We start from the raw sequence: 14,503 nt of genomic DNA on the forward strand, positions 1-14,503 counted from the left end.
AGCTTCTCTGTGGCAATTGTGCTTTTATGGAAAAACTCTACAATAGCCTTTATTTTGTCCACAGTTGGTTTCACCACCTTCAGCACATCTTTAACTATCAGGTTTATTGTGTGTGCAAGGCATGGGTTGTGAGTCCACTGCAAATTTTTTATGGCTTCTGTTATGTTTGCTGCATTATCAGTAACACAGCACACCACTTTGTCATTTACTTGCCATTCTTTTGCCACTGTTAGTAGCTCCTCTGCTAGGTTTTCTGCGGTATGTCTCTCAGCAAACTCAAAACAGTCAAGAAGGAAGGATGTCATCTTAAAGTTTTCAATAAAGTGACAAATGACAGACATGTATGAGCATGTTGTTCTGGATGTCCATCAGTCAGTTGCAAGGCAAACTGCTGAAGCTTTTTTGACTCTGTCTTGCCATAATGCACGCTCCTTGTTATATAGTTGTGGAATAATTGTTTGGGACAAAGTTTTTCTGCTAGGGAGAACATACACGGGGTTTAAGGCCTGTACAAAAGTTGTAAATCCTCTGTCCTCCACAATGGAAAATGGTTGAAAGTCGCTAGCTATCATTTTAGCCAGCTCCTCATCGACACTAATTTGTGTGTCTGGCATCATTTATTTTGGTGTGCTTATTTTGGTTTGAACTGAAGACCGTGTTATACCTGCAGTTTTCGGTAAGACAGTGGATGCTGCAGCAGAAGTACTTGGCTCTTTTCCAGGGTCAGTGGATGGCAGGCGAGAGGGCACGCTCTCCTCCAGTTGCACGGTTGGGTGGGTGGTTCTTATATGTCTGTGCAGGTTTGTTGTTGACCCTGCTCTAACGGATATTTTCATATTACAAATTCTACACTTAGCTTTGCAGTCTCCAATGTTACTGAAATGCAGCCAGATGCTGCTTCTTTTTCAGTTTTCACTCATTTCTTCACTCTTTTTTTCTTCATGATGCGCTTGCATTTAAATCTGGGTCCTCGTCTGTCGCAGTGACAGGTACACAGAATGACAGTGTCCTGTACTAACACTCACCGTCTTCGGAGCATCTGCCCTCCTTCCTTCTTTCACATAATGGTACTAGCCTAGTCCAATGTGTAATTCGTGAACGAGCCGGTGTTCTGACAAAACGTCCTACTTTATCAAAACATCCTACCGTAGTGCTAATCGATAGCCCTAACCCTAACTCTTACCCTAACCCTAACCCTAACACCCCAAAAACCCATAAAACTCTTACCTTACCCCTAACCCCTAAAACCTAACCCTAATCCCAAGACGGTGGAACTGCATATGCACAGAAAGGCTCGATAGCATGTCTCGATAGGTAGGATGTTTTATCAGAACACCGGCATTATGAACCAATGTTCTGTGTGTCCAAACAACCACAAACAGCTGATCACATGGGGATCCCACATGAGGTTAACGAGGGGGCGTGGCACACGGAAGGAGCGGACAATCGGGACAGGACAGGGGTAATGTTATCGTTTTGGAAGTCATTAAGAAAAAAATGCTCTTCTTGTTTTACCATATTCATTTTGTGTTTAAATGCTAAAAAAACATATTTAGGTGTAATTTTGGAGGCCGGGAACCAATTAATTGGTTTTCCATTATTTCTTATGGGAAAAATTCGATCAGAACTCGAACTTTTTAGGATTCGATCCAGAGTCCTGAACGGATTAAGTTCGAGAACCGAGGTACCACTGTATATGTATTCAGCTAGTGTAAACATGCAGGATGTTATCATAGCCAATGCCTGGTTGAGACTGAAGCTTTACCCTTTGTTTCCGCTGAGAGACGTGCGGCGTGACTCATTTCCCTGCGCATACAAGTTATCTTAGGTCGGCGTTCACGGTTTGACTTCTGGGATTCAGATCGAGTTTTAGGTAAGTTTTCGAAACTGGTTGGTTCGACTTTTAAGAAATTCGAGTTCTAATGAGTTTGAGATCTGAGGTACCACTGTATTAAGGTGTTATATGTTATATTTTATGTGTTACATTTTGAGTTCTTGCATGAGTGCTGCCTGGATTATGTCTATGAGTCGTCTTGATTGTAATACGTTGACGTTAAATGCTAGCGTAGGTCGTTAATACTAATGCTAACCGCTAATGTTGATGTCAATAATATTTACACTATTAATGTATAGTATAGTGTATACTGACATGTTCCTTAGCTGTTGCTGATTTATGTCAGATACCATCATTAAAGTTCAACGCAACTGCACTACCTGCTCCTGTGTCCCTCTCTGACCGGAGGTCTACTGTGGACGAGGAAACTGGCCTAAGTTTAATTTAGTAGCCGTGCCTACCAGAACCTTGCAAGTCTGCAACAGGTTGCACAGACTAGTCGACTTTACTGCTCTGCAACGACTAGTCGTTGAGTCCTGTTTTGTTCGCAATCAGTAACTAACAATTAACAAAATGACTTGTTTATCCTCCTGTAAACCTCCTCGAGGAGGTGGTTTACAGGCTGGATCTTGCATTAGTTTTGTTTTACCCTGCAAGTGTTATGCTAACATTTCAATCTTTGTTCTTTCGCACCTAAATGGAAGTTGCAGCTAACAAGTGCTATTGTTGCATAAATTGCTGTTGCTGAGTTGCAACATGTTGTTTCTACTTGTTTCTGTTCCGTGTGAAACATATGTGTATGAGCTGTCTGTGCTCAGTACGTTAAGTTTTGCAAATTCAGATTGTCCACCTGTTGCAAAGCATTTCCTTCTCCTGTGGTTTTATTAACAATGTTATCAGTGTTTAGTAGAAGTCAACTCGACTTTCATGACATAACTGTCAACTGTAAAAAGTCTTGAGGGATGAGGGATATTATTAGCCAACCTTTGACTTTAATATTCCAGAAATCGTTATCTGCGGGTGTGGTACCATCAGATTGGAAGCATGCTAATATAACACCCATATTCAAAAAAGGGGATAGAAGTAATCCAGCAAACTATAGGCCAATCAGTTTAACTAGCATTACTGGAAAAATAATGGAAGCTATAATTCAAGTGAAAATGGTAGATTACCTAGATGCAAATAACATTATAAAGGATAGCCAACATGGATTTAGGAGAGGTAGATCCTGCTTAACGAATCTGCTTGAGTTCTTTGAGGAAGCTACAAGTGAAATTGATCACAAAAAGGCCTATGATGTGATTTACTTAGATTTCCAGAAAGCCTTTGATGTTGTCCCCCACAAACGGCTCTTGTTAAAGCTTAAAGCTGCAGGAATTTTAGGAACTGTGGCAGCTTGGATCAAAAACTGGCTAACTGATAGGAAGCAGCGAGTAGTTATTAGAGGCACTATGTCACAGTGGGCCTCCGTTTATAGTGGGGTACCGCAGGGTTCAATTTTAGGACCACTATTGTTCCTAATTTACATTAATGATATTGACACGAATACATACAGTAAACTGGTTAAATTTGCAGACGACACTAAGGTGGGCGGGGTAGCAGATACTAATCTAGCAGCAGAGAGGCTTCAACGGGATCTGGATTTAATTAGCGAATGGGCTGATACTTGGCAGATGAAATTTAACACAGATAAATGTAAGGTAATCCATGCAGGGAGCAGAAATATACAGTACAGATATTTTATGGGTTCCACTGAAATAAAGGTAGCTGATTACGAGAAAGATCTCGGTATGTATGTTGATGCTTCCATGTCCCACTCTCGCCAATGTGGGGAAGCAATAAAAAAGGCGAACAGAATGTTGGGTTATATCTCTAGATGTGTGGAGTTTAAGTCAAGGGAGGTGATGTTACACTTATATAATTCCTTGGTAAGACCCCACCTAGAATACTGTGTGCAGGTTTGGTCACCATACCTCAGGAAGGACATTGCTGCCTTAGAAAAGGTGCAACGAAGAGCTACGAGAATGATTCCTGGTCTTAGAGGAATGTCTTACGAGGAGAGGTTAGCGGAACTGAATCTGTTCAGCCTTGAGCAAAGGAGACTAAGGGGGGATATGATTCAGGTCTATAAGATTCTAACGGGTCTGGATGCTGTTCAGCCAAATGACTATTTCAATATTAGTCTAAATACTAGAACTCGTGGCCATAAGTGGAAATTAGCGGGAGAACATTTTAAAACAAATTTGAGGAAGCACTTCTTTACACAGCGTGTAGTCAGAGTATGGAATAGTCTTCCTGCTATTGTAGTGGAAGCTAAAACCTTGGGTTCCTTTAAATCAGAGCTAGATAAGATTTTAACAACTCTGAGATATTAGCTAAGTTCTCCCCAAACGAGCTTGATGGGCCGAATGGCCTCCTCTCGTTTGTAAATTTCTTATGTTCTTATGTTCTTATGTTCTTAAGTTGTGCAAATGCTTAGTAATGAACAGTCCAGATATGACATATCTGCATAGCTAAGGCCACTTTATGGATGTTATTTCTCCTGTCGCATCCAGTCTACAGCAAATATAATATTTAATGTTTTCTGCTTATGGAAGATTCTATACAAAGGATGAAAAATGGATTGGCTTTAACACATACCTTCAGACTTTTTTATATTTTAATTGAACTAATTGATAATGGACTGTCTGAATAATTCAGAAACTTTATGTGCTGTAAAACTGAAATGTATATTATATTTATATAATTTGTTTATTTGAGTTTAGAATTAACACTCAAAATCTTTACTGCATTACACATCTTTCTACGCATTAATACACATCAAACATCTAAATTTTGTATGTACAGTAATGATAAAGAAAAGAGCTTTGCTTATACATATCCACTGTCTGAAAGTTTCACAATCTAAATAAATCTGCATTCCTAAATTATTGGTACTGAATACTGAATTGTAAGGATGGTTTACACAGCATGTACAGTACTCAATGAGAGAAACACAACAAATCTCCAATCTGTTATACTGAACATGTTTTTGAATGATGTTCATATTAATGTCATGGTATTTATATTTTGTAAAAAAAAAAATTAACAAAGTATAATATAACAAAATGTTTAAGCATGTGGATGGTATAGATAAAATCTATGCTGCAGACATAAAGTAAGAGAAGTAACAAGCAGGAAGTCAATTCTTCTCTTGAAGAATGCTGCTTGCACACTATTGACCTGTGGGACAAGAGAAACATCCTCAGTCCTGTTAAGCAGTAAGTAGTAAAACTTATCTGAATAATTTAATTATATGTAAGAGATGCTAAATTAAAATAAAAAGTAATTTAGTTTGGATTATACTGCTATTATTTGTCTGCAACCCTGTATTGAATAAGCAGTTGGAAGATGCATGGATGGGGGGTTGGATGATATTATAATCCATACATCATACTGAGATAATGCTTCACACATAGCTGTGTTACTTGTTGTAACTAGACTCACCCTTAAGAAGGAGGAGTGTAAACAGAAGCAGCAATGATCATAGGGATGATCAGAGCCAGGAAGAAGAACATCAGTCTCACAGGAAGCTCTGTGGGAAAAAGTCAGATTTGTATTGGATCAAATGTTAATGCTTACAATGCTTTTCTCCCCTTTCTAGATTAAGAAAGTATTTAAGATATTCAACAAATATTAATTGTTGATTCATTTGCCATCTGTACAAGTACATTGGGGAGGGAATTAGGGAGGGAGCTGAAATGGTACAAAAGACACCGAGTGGAGTAGTAGATGGTCGCGTTATTGTATCAGTAACCACTACAGACATGTCTGTATGCGGTACAGTATATTTACATTAATGCCTTTGTTACTATTTTATATTCTATTTATACATTGTCCAATGATGACATACCAAGCATATAAGTGAGAATTTATTAATCACATGTTGATCTGTCATGTTTAACTTTGTCCCCCGTAACAGAATATATGGTCCCAAGACTCAGACTCAGATGTTAATCTCACCCATTTTTTTCTCAGCATTCGATGTTGAAATCCTGTTCACAAAACATTATAAGTTGTTCTGATAAGAATTAGGACTAATTACCTAAATGGCTTTAATTAATTATTCGAAAGCCTGTAATAAATGATTTCTGAATTAGCCGTATTTATGTGTCCTGACCATTTTTTTGGGAACTTCAGCCACTCGATTTTTCTTCAGACCCATGTTTCTTCCCCATATTTCTTGAGAGTGTTAACCCTGCAGTGTGCTGAGCCCCCTAGAGGTCAGGTCCTAAAATCACACCTAACACAAACACACTCAGTGGCCACTTAACTAGATACATCTACCTAGTACCTGGGAGTCCCCACCATGGTCTCCAGAACCACACTTAGGGTAGACAATTCAAAGTAGACTTTCTGCACACCACTGTGGCAATGATCTGCTATTTTTGCTCATTTTGTTTTCTCCCACAGAACATAAGAACATATGAATTTACAAACAAGAGGAGGACATTCAGCCCATCAAGCTCGTTTGGGGAGAACTTTACTAATAGCTCAGAATTGTTAAAATCTTATCTAGTTCTGATTTAAAGGAACCCAAGGTTTTAGCTTGCATTACACTAGCAGGTAGACTATTCCATATTCTAACTACATGCTTTGCAAAGAAGTGCTTTCTCAGATTCATTTTAAAATGTTCTCCTGCTAATTTCCACTTATGGCCACGAGTTGTAGTATTTGAACTAATATTGAAATAGCCATTTGGCTGAACAGCATCCAGACCCATTAGAATCTTATAGACCTGGATCATGTCCCCCCTTTATCTCCTTTGCTGAACAGGCTGAACAGATTCAGCTCAGCTAACCTCTCCTCATAAGACATTCCTCTAAGACCAGGAATCATTCTTGTACAGTAGCTCTACATTGAACCTTTTCCAAGGCAGCAATGTCCTTCTTAAGGTATAGTGACCAAACCTGCACACAATATTCTAGGTGGGGTCTTACCAAGGAATTATATAATCGTAGCGTCACCTAAATAATAAGTTAGCTGTTTATTATTGGAACCCTACATACTGCATTGTGTGAACATCCCAGGAAAGTAGCTGTTCCTGAGATGCAGGAGTCATCAGCAGTCACATCACAACAGTCACATCACATGCAAAATGGCTTAGATCACTCTTCTTAGTGTCGAAATGCCTCGCTGAATAGTGGCTGAAGCTCTTTACCCAGTCTGTTCACTGCATATATATGTTTAGTTGTAACCACATGATTTGGTGTTTCAGGGCAGGTTGGTTGCATTAAACAGATGTACCTAATAGTAAGGCTAGTGCGTCTGCACACAGGCATCTGATTAGACATAGCACATGCAAAGATGGTGATAAAAGCAAAAACATTACCTGCTGAACGAGTTCTGTCTGCACCTAGAAGAAGCAGAAACTCTTAGAAAAAGTGCTGAGGGTGTAAAGGGCATTAATTATACATACTTATACATTTACAGACGACCCTTCAGTATCGCAATTCTCCCCATCATGGTTTCGATGTATCACAGGGTTAGCATGAGACATTAAATTTAAATAATTTTTTTGGGAGTTTTTAGGAGTTTTGAGAAAACAGCAGATGACATACAAAAAGTTTAGTAATTCATAAATGCATTAAATCTGTTTAGAGGTTGCCCAGCGTGCTTACAGGAGGCTCTCATGTGATATGTCGCAGTAATCTTGCAGTGATCTTTGTATCTCATGTTTCTTGTATCTTGTTTCTTTGTATATTTTCACTTCACTATATTTTCATTTTAACCCCCATGATGTGGAAGAGTTGAGTGTATTAAATTTTACTTGTTCATTGTTACATTTTTGCACATTACTTCATTACTCATTCAAAATATCTAGATTTCCTACCAGACAATATGGTGGTGTAGCTGTGTGAGATCTTCACTTCCCCCTTAGCAGTTAGCTGACATCCCCACTTCCTGTTGTTGTCTGTCCACTGAAGTTCAGTTGTCAGATTGGAGTCGCAGGAGGACGTGTGTATTTGGTATCTGGGATCCTTCTGCAAATCACTATCTGCGTCATTCACCCACCTCAAAGTCGGAGTATAAAATATGTAACTATTACACTGTCCAGGACCACGGTAGGTGTACAGGAGACACTGTAGAGTCATAGTGCTGCCAGGCTTCAAATCAGTCACTGGAACAACTGAGGAATGCAAATACATATATAGTCTTTATATCAAATGCCCCCAATATTACATGTTTGCATTCATTCAACATTTCAAATGCATTTTATGCACATGGAATAACTGGAATTGAGTTCATTGGTCACAAGAACATTTATATTCCAGGAAGGCTCTAACTCCTTTATAATTTGTATTAAGACATCATGATTTACTTCCACAGATGCATATCTTTATGAACAACGTTATGACTCACGGTGAAATTTATACCTGTGAGAACAGACAGGTAAACTGAAGTGTCATATTTGCGTTGCTTTCCACTGATAATCTGTCTGCAGGTGTAAGATCCAGCATCCGCAGTGCTGACATTATGAATGTGCAGAGAGCAGTTAGACCCTACTTTTATTTTCTCATGTAAGTTTGAAACTTTGATCTTTCCATCATTAACCAGTTTACTGTATTCCTTGATTTCACTACTAGCATGAATCCATGTGGTTGAGGAGCAGTCAGACTGAATGACATTGTTACATGGCAGAGCAACAGTACCTCCCACCTGGGAGTATACAGCAATGGACTCCACACTGACACCTGTATGAGAAAATGGAAACAATATTTACACGTTTTGTTAAGAATATTAATTTACCCTGTCAGGCAGAAATTTATGAAAAAGGGAAACAGTGACTGGTGCAGTGCAGATTGAAGCCCATGTGGTGCCCTGGGCAAGTTTGACCACAGGCATGCTCTTCTGCATGCTCCTCCAAGTGCTCCTGCACATGCTCCTCTATGTGATCCTGCACATTCTCCTCTATGTGATCCTGCACATGCTCCTCTATGTGCTCCTCTACCCGCTGCTCTATGTGATGTTCTATGTGCTACTACTACAATGACTACTATAACTACAAATAGTAAAGTATATACTAATAAAAGGTTTGGTAAAGTAGTGTCAAGAAATGTGAGATGAAGGATTTTAAGGGAAGCGTTTGGTGAACAAAAAGGGGCTTTATGAACTAAATGGGAGCACAAACAAGACTGCGAGGTGTCAAAACAAGAAAGCTAGTATGGGGAAGAACATGGGCAGACAGGAGGAGCAAATCAATGACTGGGCTGGGGCTGACGAGATAAACAGGTACTTATATACAAAGGCTAGTGAGGGATTACAAGCAGCAGGCTTGGCACTGTTACTTTACACCTTGACAGGCACGTGCAAAGGGGGGGGAGGAGGGTGCTTGAGCACCCGCCCCTTTCCTCCAGGATGCCTCAAGTGCCCTTTTCTTGGGTTTTTTTTGTTGTTGTTTTTTTATGTTTTTTTTTTTTATGTGTATGTGAGTATGGAGCCCTGTCTTTGCCCCTCAACAATAAAATGTAACTATTAATCTCAATTTTGCTAAATAAAAGGATCTGGCTTGCATCAGTCACATGACTGCCATTAACCAATGCTCGCCCTTGAGGGCAGAGCGCGCTCGTTACGAGACGGGTACGAGCTCGCAAAGTGCACGCGCATTTTCTGCAGGCTGGGTGGTGCGGAGCTGGAGGAGAAGCAGGCAAATTAATTGGAAAGTGCAGACTACAACAAAACAGTAAATAGGGTGTACAGCGCACACTATAGTCTATAACAGGGGTGCCCAAAGTGGGGCCCGCGGGCCAAGGTTGGCCCGCCGTACTATTTAGATTGGCCCGCCAATGAATATCTAAAATTTTAAATTATACTGTACTAAAATTTGTTTCAAAAATTCTTAAAGCAAGAATCCCAATGTAGCTATCAGTGCGTTTACTTTTTAGTGTACGTTGGCCTAACTAATATACAGTCGAACCCGGTTATGTCGCCGGACTAGGGGGTTGCCAAAAAGCGTCGAGATAACCGATGATCGAGATAACCGAAAACCAATATGGCGGCAATATACTGTATTAAGATATGCTTGAAATGTATTTATGTGCGTTAATAAATTAGAATGTACATGCACGGGTTTTTGGCGTTGCCGTGATTTGTTTGATGACGCGATCGGCATGCTATAAAAATGCACATACATGTCGGCTAACAACAAAAGGCATATGTGCACCAACTAAAAGCGGAGATTTACCAGTATACAATAAAAACCACTGTCGATTCTCGATACAAACCTTTAATTATATTATCCAACACTGCAAACACAAAGATCGCTCACAAAATCACAAAAAAACCTGCGGGGTGTAATTCGTTGTTACAAAAAGCAAATCTGCAGTGTCAAAATTACATTCACAAGTCATTTCGCTCTGACAGCTCTGAAATGTATCGTACACGCAGTTAATATGGTTTCTTTACAAAGTCTAAAATGCTTAGTTGCTTTTTGCCTTTAACAGTCTGCTTGAAAACAAATGCTTCGATATTATTTATGCTGTCTAAAACAGTCCATCCCCTACAAAAGAACCATACTGTCAAATTTTTGTAGCATTTCTATCACCTCACCGGCAGAGGGAATTGGTTCCAAATCTTCGTCCGCATCTTCTTCATCTTCGTTGTCATTGCCGCATGCAGATATGCTTGGCTTTGATTTTGATGGGGATTTACCTAGATCGCGTTTCACCTGCGTTGTTCAGCGAATTACCATGCGAATGCGATTTGAATACGCGCTGTTTAGCACTTGTGATACATTTTAAAAAGCCGGCGATTAGTTACGGGGATCGAGATAACCGATGTTAAGTGGCGATTTTGGCCCTCTTTCGTGCTCGAGATATTAGGGTTCGGCGACATAAAAGAATCGACATAACCGATGAGAAATGCTATTGCAATAAGGGAATTTGGCGGTTCCACTACAAAATCGTCGACTTAATAGGGTTGGAAAGTTAGCTGTGGTCGAGATAAGTGGGTTCGACTGTATATTATACAGTCCTCACTCATGGTGCTTTGATTACATTTGAAATATCTAAGACTAAAATTGAAATACAAGCAACTATAAGGGTAATGTAGAGTATATCTGTGCACATATGTACATTTCCACACTTCATAAATAGTCATATTTTAACAATTTACAAAAAGTCCCATGAGTCTTTGCTTATATTGTTGCTACTGTTGTTGTGTTGCTGTTGGACATGCACTCTTTGACATTTTGCACTACATGTGATTACAAAAGTTTAGACGTGCTCTAAATGCCTATATATGACTTATTTGTCATATTTTGTTTAATGTTATTTACACAGAAAGGAAGGTTAGATAACTGTTTGATAAATAAAAGTAGCCTACTTTACTTTACTATTAGTGTTTGTATTTTGTGTAAAATATTACATTTGGCCCGCGGTCCTCCGATAGATTTTCATTTTGGCCCACTAAGGGAAAATGTTTGGGCACCCCTGGTCTATAACAACAAATGAATTGAAATAAATGAGCGTGCTGTTTGTGCAACAGCGCGACAAACATTACCTGTCCTTTTATGAACTGCACAAGTAGTGGTGGTCATTAACTGCTAGCTAACTGGGTAAGGGTGTTACAAGGGGGTCTGTAGCTCTGTCCACCGTTTTAGGGAACATGTTTTGTTTTAAAGTAAGTTACAGGACTTTTCCCTTCTTTTCTGGAGGGCTTTTATTTCACTAAAAACGATCTAATATGGATATCCACATAATTCCATATTAGATTCGTCATGAATGTGAGTTGTTGTTATTCAGCCTGTTCTATCTTTTTAACTTTGAGCACCCGCCCCTTTAAACGTCTCTGCACGGCCCTGCACCTTGAAGGTCATGGGGTACAGGCTGTTCACAGTGTACACATATAGCACTATTATAAAAGTAATTGTTTACTATAAAACAGTATTTTTCAACATTATTTACATTAAAAGGATATTCGGGTAATAATGTTATCCTTAAAACTTTGTCAGAACCTTTGTTAAAATGTAAAACATGGAAATAACGTTCAATTAATGTTATAATAAGAATGTTCTCTGCCAGCTTATAATACAATACCTTTATATAACGCTGATTAAAGTTCTGGGAACATTCCCTGTTGGCTGCATACTTACCCTCATTGAGGTTACGCTGGTGATTGTCACTGTTTGCCTTCATCAAAGTGAATTAAAGAGTAAACGCTATCCAAACCCTATCACACTGTGTCTATCTTGTGGTTTGTCATGCTCACTCATCACAATATTCTGCCCCCTCTGTAGTTTCCATTGCACCTTTGCCACATTAGTAGACACTGTACTCCCGCACGGCCTCATTTATTTACAAATGTTTGTACAGAGCTACATTAAATATTATAATAGAAAATTCTGGATAAATATGAACCATTTTTACGAGGCTTATACATCACTATATAAGTCTGTGTGATATACACTCACCTAAAGGATTATTAGGAACACCATACTAATACGGTGTTTGACCCCCTTTCGCCTTCAGAACTGCCTTAATTCTACGTGGCATTGATTCAACAAGGTGCTGAAAGCATTCTTTAGAAATGTTGGCCCATATTGATAGGATAGCATCTTGCAGTTGATGGAAAACAATTTCCCCACGGGGATTAATAAAGTGTTCATTATTAGATTTGTGGGATGCACATCCAGGGCACGAAGCTCCCGTTCCACCACATCCCAAAGATGCTCTATTGGGTTGAGATCTGGTGACTGTGGGGGCCATTTTAGTACAGTGAGCTCATTGTCATGTTCAAGAAACCAATTTGAAATGATTCAAGCTTTGTGACATGGTGCATTATCCTGCTGGAAGTAGCCATCAGAGGATGGGTACATGGTGGTCATAAAGGGATGGACATGGTCAGAAACAATGCACAGGTAGGCCGTGGCATTTAAACGATGCCCAATTGGCACTAAGGGGCCTAAAGTGTGCCAAGAAAACATCCCCCACACCATTACACCACCACCACCAGCCTGCACAGTGGTAACAAGGCATGATGGATCCATGTTCTCATTCTGTTTACACCAAATTCTGACTCTACCATTTGAATGTCTCAACAGAAATCGAGACTCATCAGACCAGGCAACATTTTTCCAGTCTTCAACTGTCCAATTTTGGTGAGCTCGTGCAAATTGTAGCCTCTTTTTCCTATTTGTAGTGGAGATGAGTGGTACCCGGTGGGGTCTTCTGCTGTTGTAGCCCATCCACCTCAAGGTTGTGCATGTTGTGGCTTCACAAATGCTTTGCTGCATACCTCGGTTGTAACGAGTGGTTATTTCAGTCAAAGTTGCTCTTCTATCAGCTTGAATCAGTCGGCCCATTCTCCTCTGACCTCTAGCATCAACAAGGCATTTTCGCCCACAGGACTGCTGCATACTGGATGTTTTTCCCTTTGCACACCATTCTTTGTAAACCCTAGAAATGGTTGTGCGTGAAAATCCAAGTAACTGAGCAGATTGTGAAATACTCAGACCGGCCCGTCTGGCACCAACAACTATGCCACGCTCAAAATTGCTTAAATCACCTTTCTTTCCCATTCTGACATTCAGTTTGGAGTTCAGGAGATTGTCTTGACCAGGACCACACCCCTAAATGCATTGAAGCAACTGCCATGTGATTGGTTGATTAGATAATTGCATTAATGAGAAATTTAACAGGTGTTCCTAATAATCCTTTAGGTGAGTGTATATTCAGAGTAGATTATGTATTAAATGCATGCAATATTTTATCATATAATACAATATAAAAAATACATGGGAAATCCCTCCAATTGTATTTTCAGCTGTTCAAGACATAAAAATATTCCTACATTTCACTCATTTTAATATTTACTATACTCTTGAGTGTATAGTCTTCTATTTTATTTGTGTTCCTCTAACAGTATAATTAGTGTGTAATATTTTATAAAATAAGTCTTTTTGAGAAAATCAGACATGCGATGTTTGGTTTGTCCCAAAAGGTTTTTTTAACTGTTCATAGAAACAACCGTCTGCCAATGTCTAGGTTTAAATATTCTAAAATCTTGTATAAACTTTATCAAATCAAATTAATTTCTTGCAGTGTTTACTGTCGCTTACCCATGGCAGGATATTCAATGGTGAAGAGGAGCCCAACAAAAATATATTTCACTGCAGTCTTTGTCTCTCCAGTTCTCATTTTCTTCCTTTGACAGAGTTCCTGTGAAAAGTGACTTAGTATGTGTCAAATGGCTGGTTAAATACAAAAACTGAGGTGTTACTTCTGCAGTTAAGTTGTGAATTATACTGTAGGTGTAGGATGATTTTACTGCTTCAAATATTTAAATACTTTGAGTAGTTAAAACATATTAATTAAATTGCATATAAAACCTTGGTGATATTTTATTAATGGTCAGTTCATTACATTTTTGCTACACTCTGCTGCACTAACGTTTTGAATATGACATGCTTGCTCATTCAAGATCACCAGCTTTTGATAAAATTTAAATAATAAACACCAAGATTAAAATAATTAACTGTATGAATCATGCTAGTAGTAAATGTTGGTCAATTTCCTTTTTTGGTGTGTAAGACAGTTTTTGCAGTTATCAGGCAATATGCTGGATTCAAAAGAAACAAGCATATATATATAAACTCTACAAAATTTGTTTTAGGGTTTTGGACAAGACCAT

General features: G+C 39.0%; 1 protein-coding gene across 1 annotated transcript; it reads right to left on the bottom strand.

Annotated features, from left to right (window-relative positions):
- Window positions 1-5,322: 5,322 nt before the first annotated feature.
- On the bottom strand, window positions 5,323-13,992 carry LOC111838316 (uncharacterized). Its single transcript, XM_072702640.1, has 4 exons — window positions 13,932-13,992; window positions 8,196-8,568; window positions 7,707-8,029; window positions 5,323-5,408 (listed from the first exon to the last, which is right to left on the bottom strand). Exons 1-4 carry the CDS (start codon window positions 13,933-13,935, stop codon window positions 5,323-5,325), a joined length of 786 nt encoding a protein of 261 aa, XP_072558741.1. The 5' UTR covers window positions 13,936-13,992.
- Window positions 13,993-14,503: the final 511 nt, after the last annotated feature.

This window comes from Paramormyrops kingsleyae, chromosome 19, assembly GCF_048594095.1.
Source record: "Paramormyrops kingsleyae isolate MSU_618 chromosome 19, PKINGS_0.4, whole genome shotgun sequence".
NCBI classification, from domain to species: domain Eukaryota; kingdom Metazoa; phylum Chordata; class Actinopteri; order Osteoglossiformes; family Mormyridae; genus Paramormyrops; species Paramormyrops kingsleyae.

Coding starts and splice junctions, on each gene's coding strand:
- LOC111838316 (XM_072702640.1), bottom strand. Junction 8,030..8,195: donor AAAGATATGCATCTGTGGAA/GTAAATCATGAT, acceptor TTTGATATAAAG/ACTATATATGTATTTGCATT. Junction 5,409..7,706: donor CTACACCACCATATTGTCTG/GTAGGAAATCTA, acceptor TTTTTCCCACAG/AGCTTCCTGTGAGACTGATG.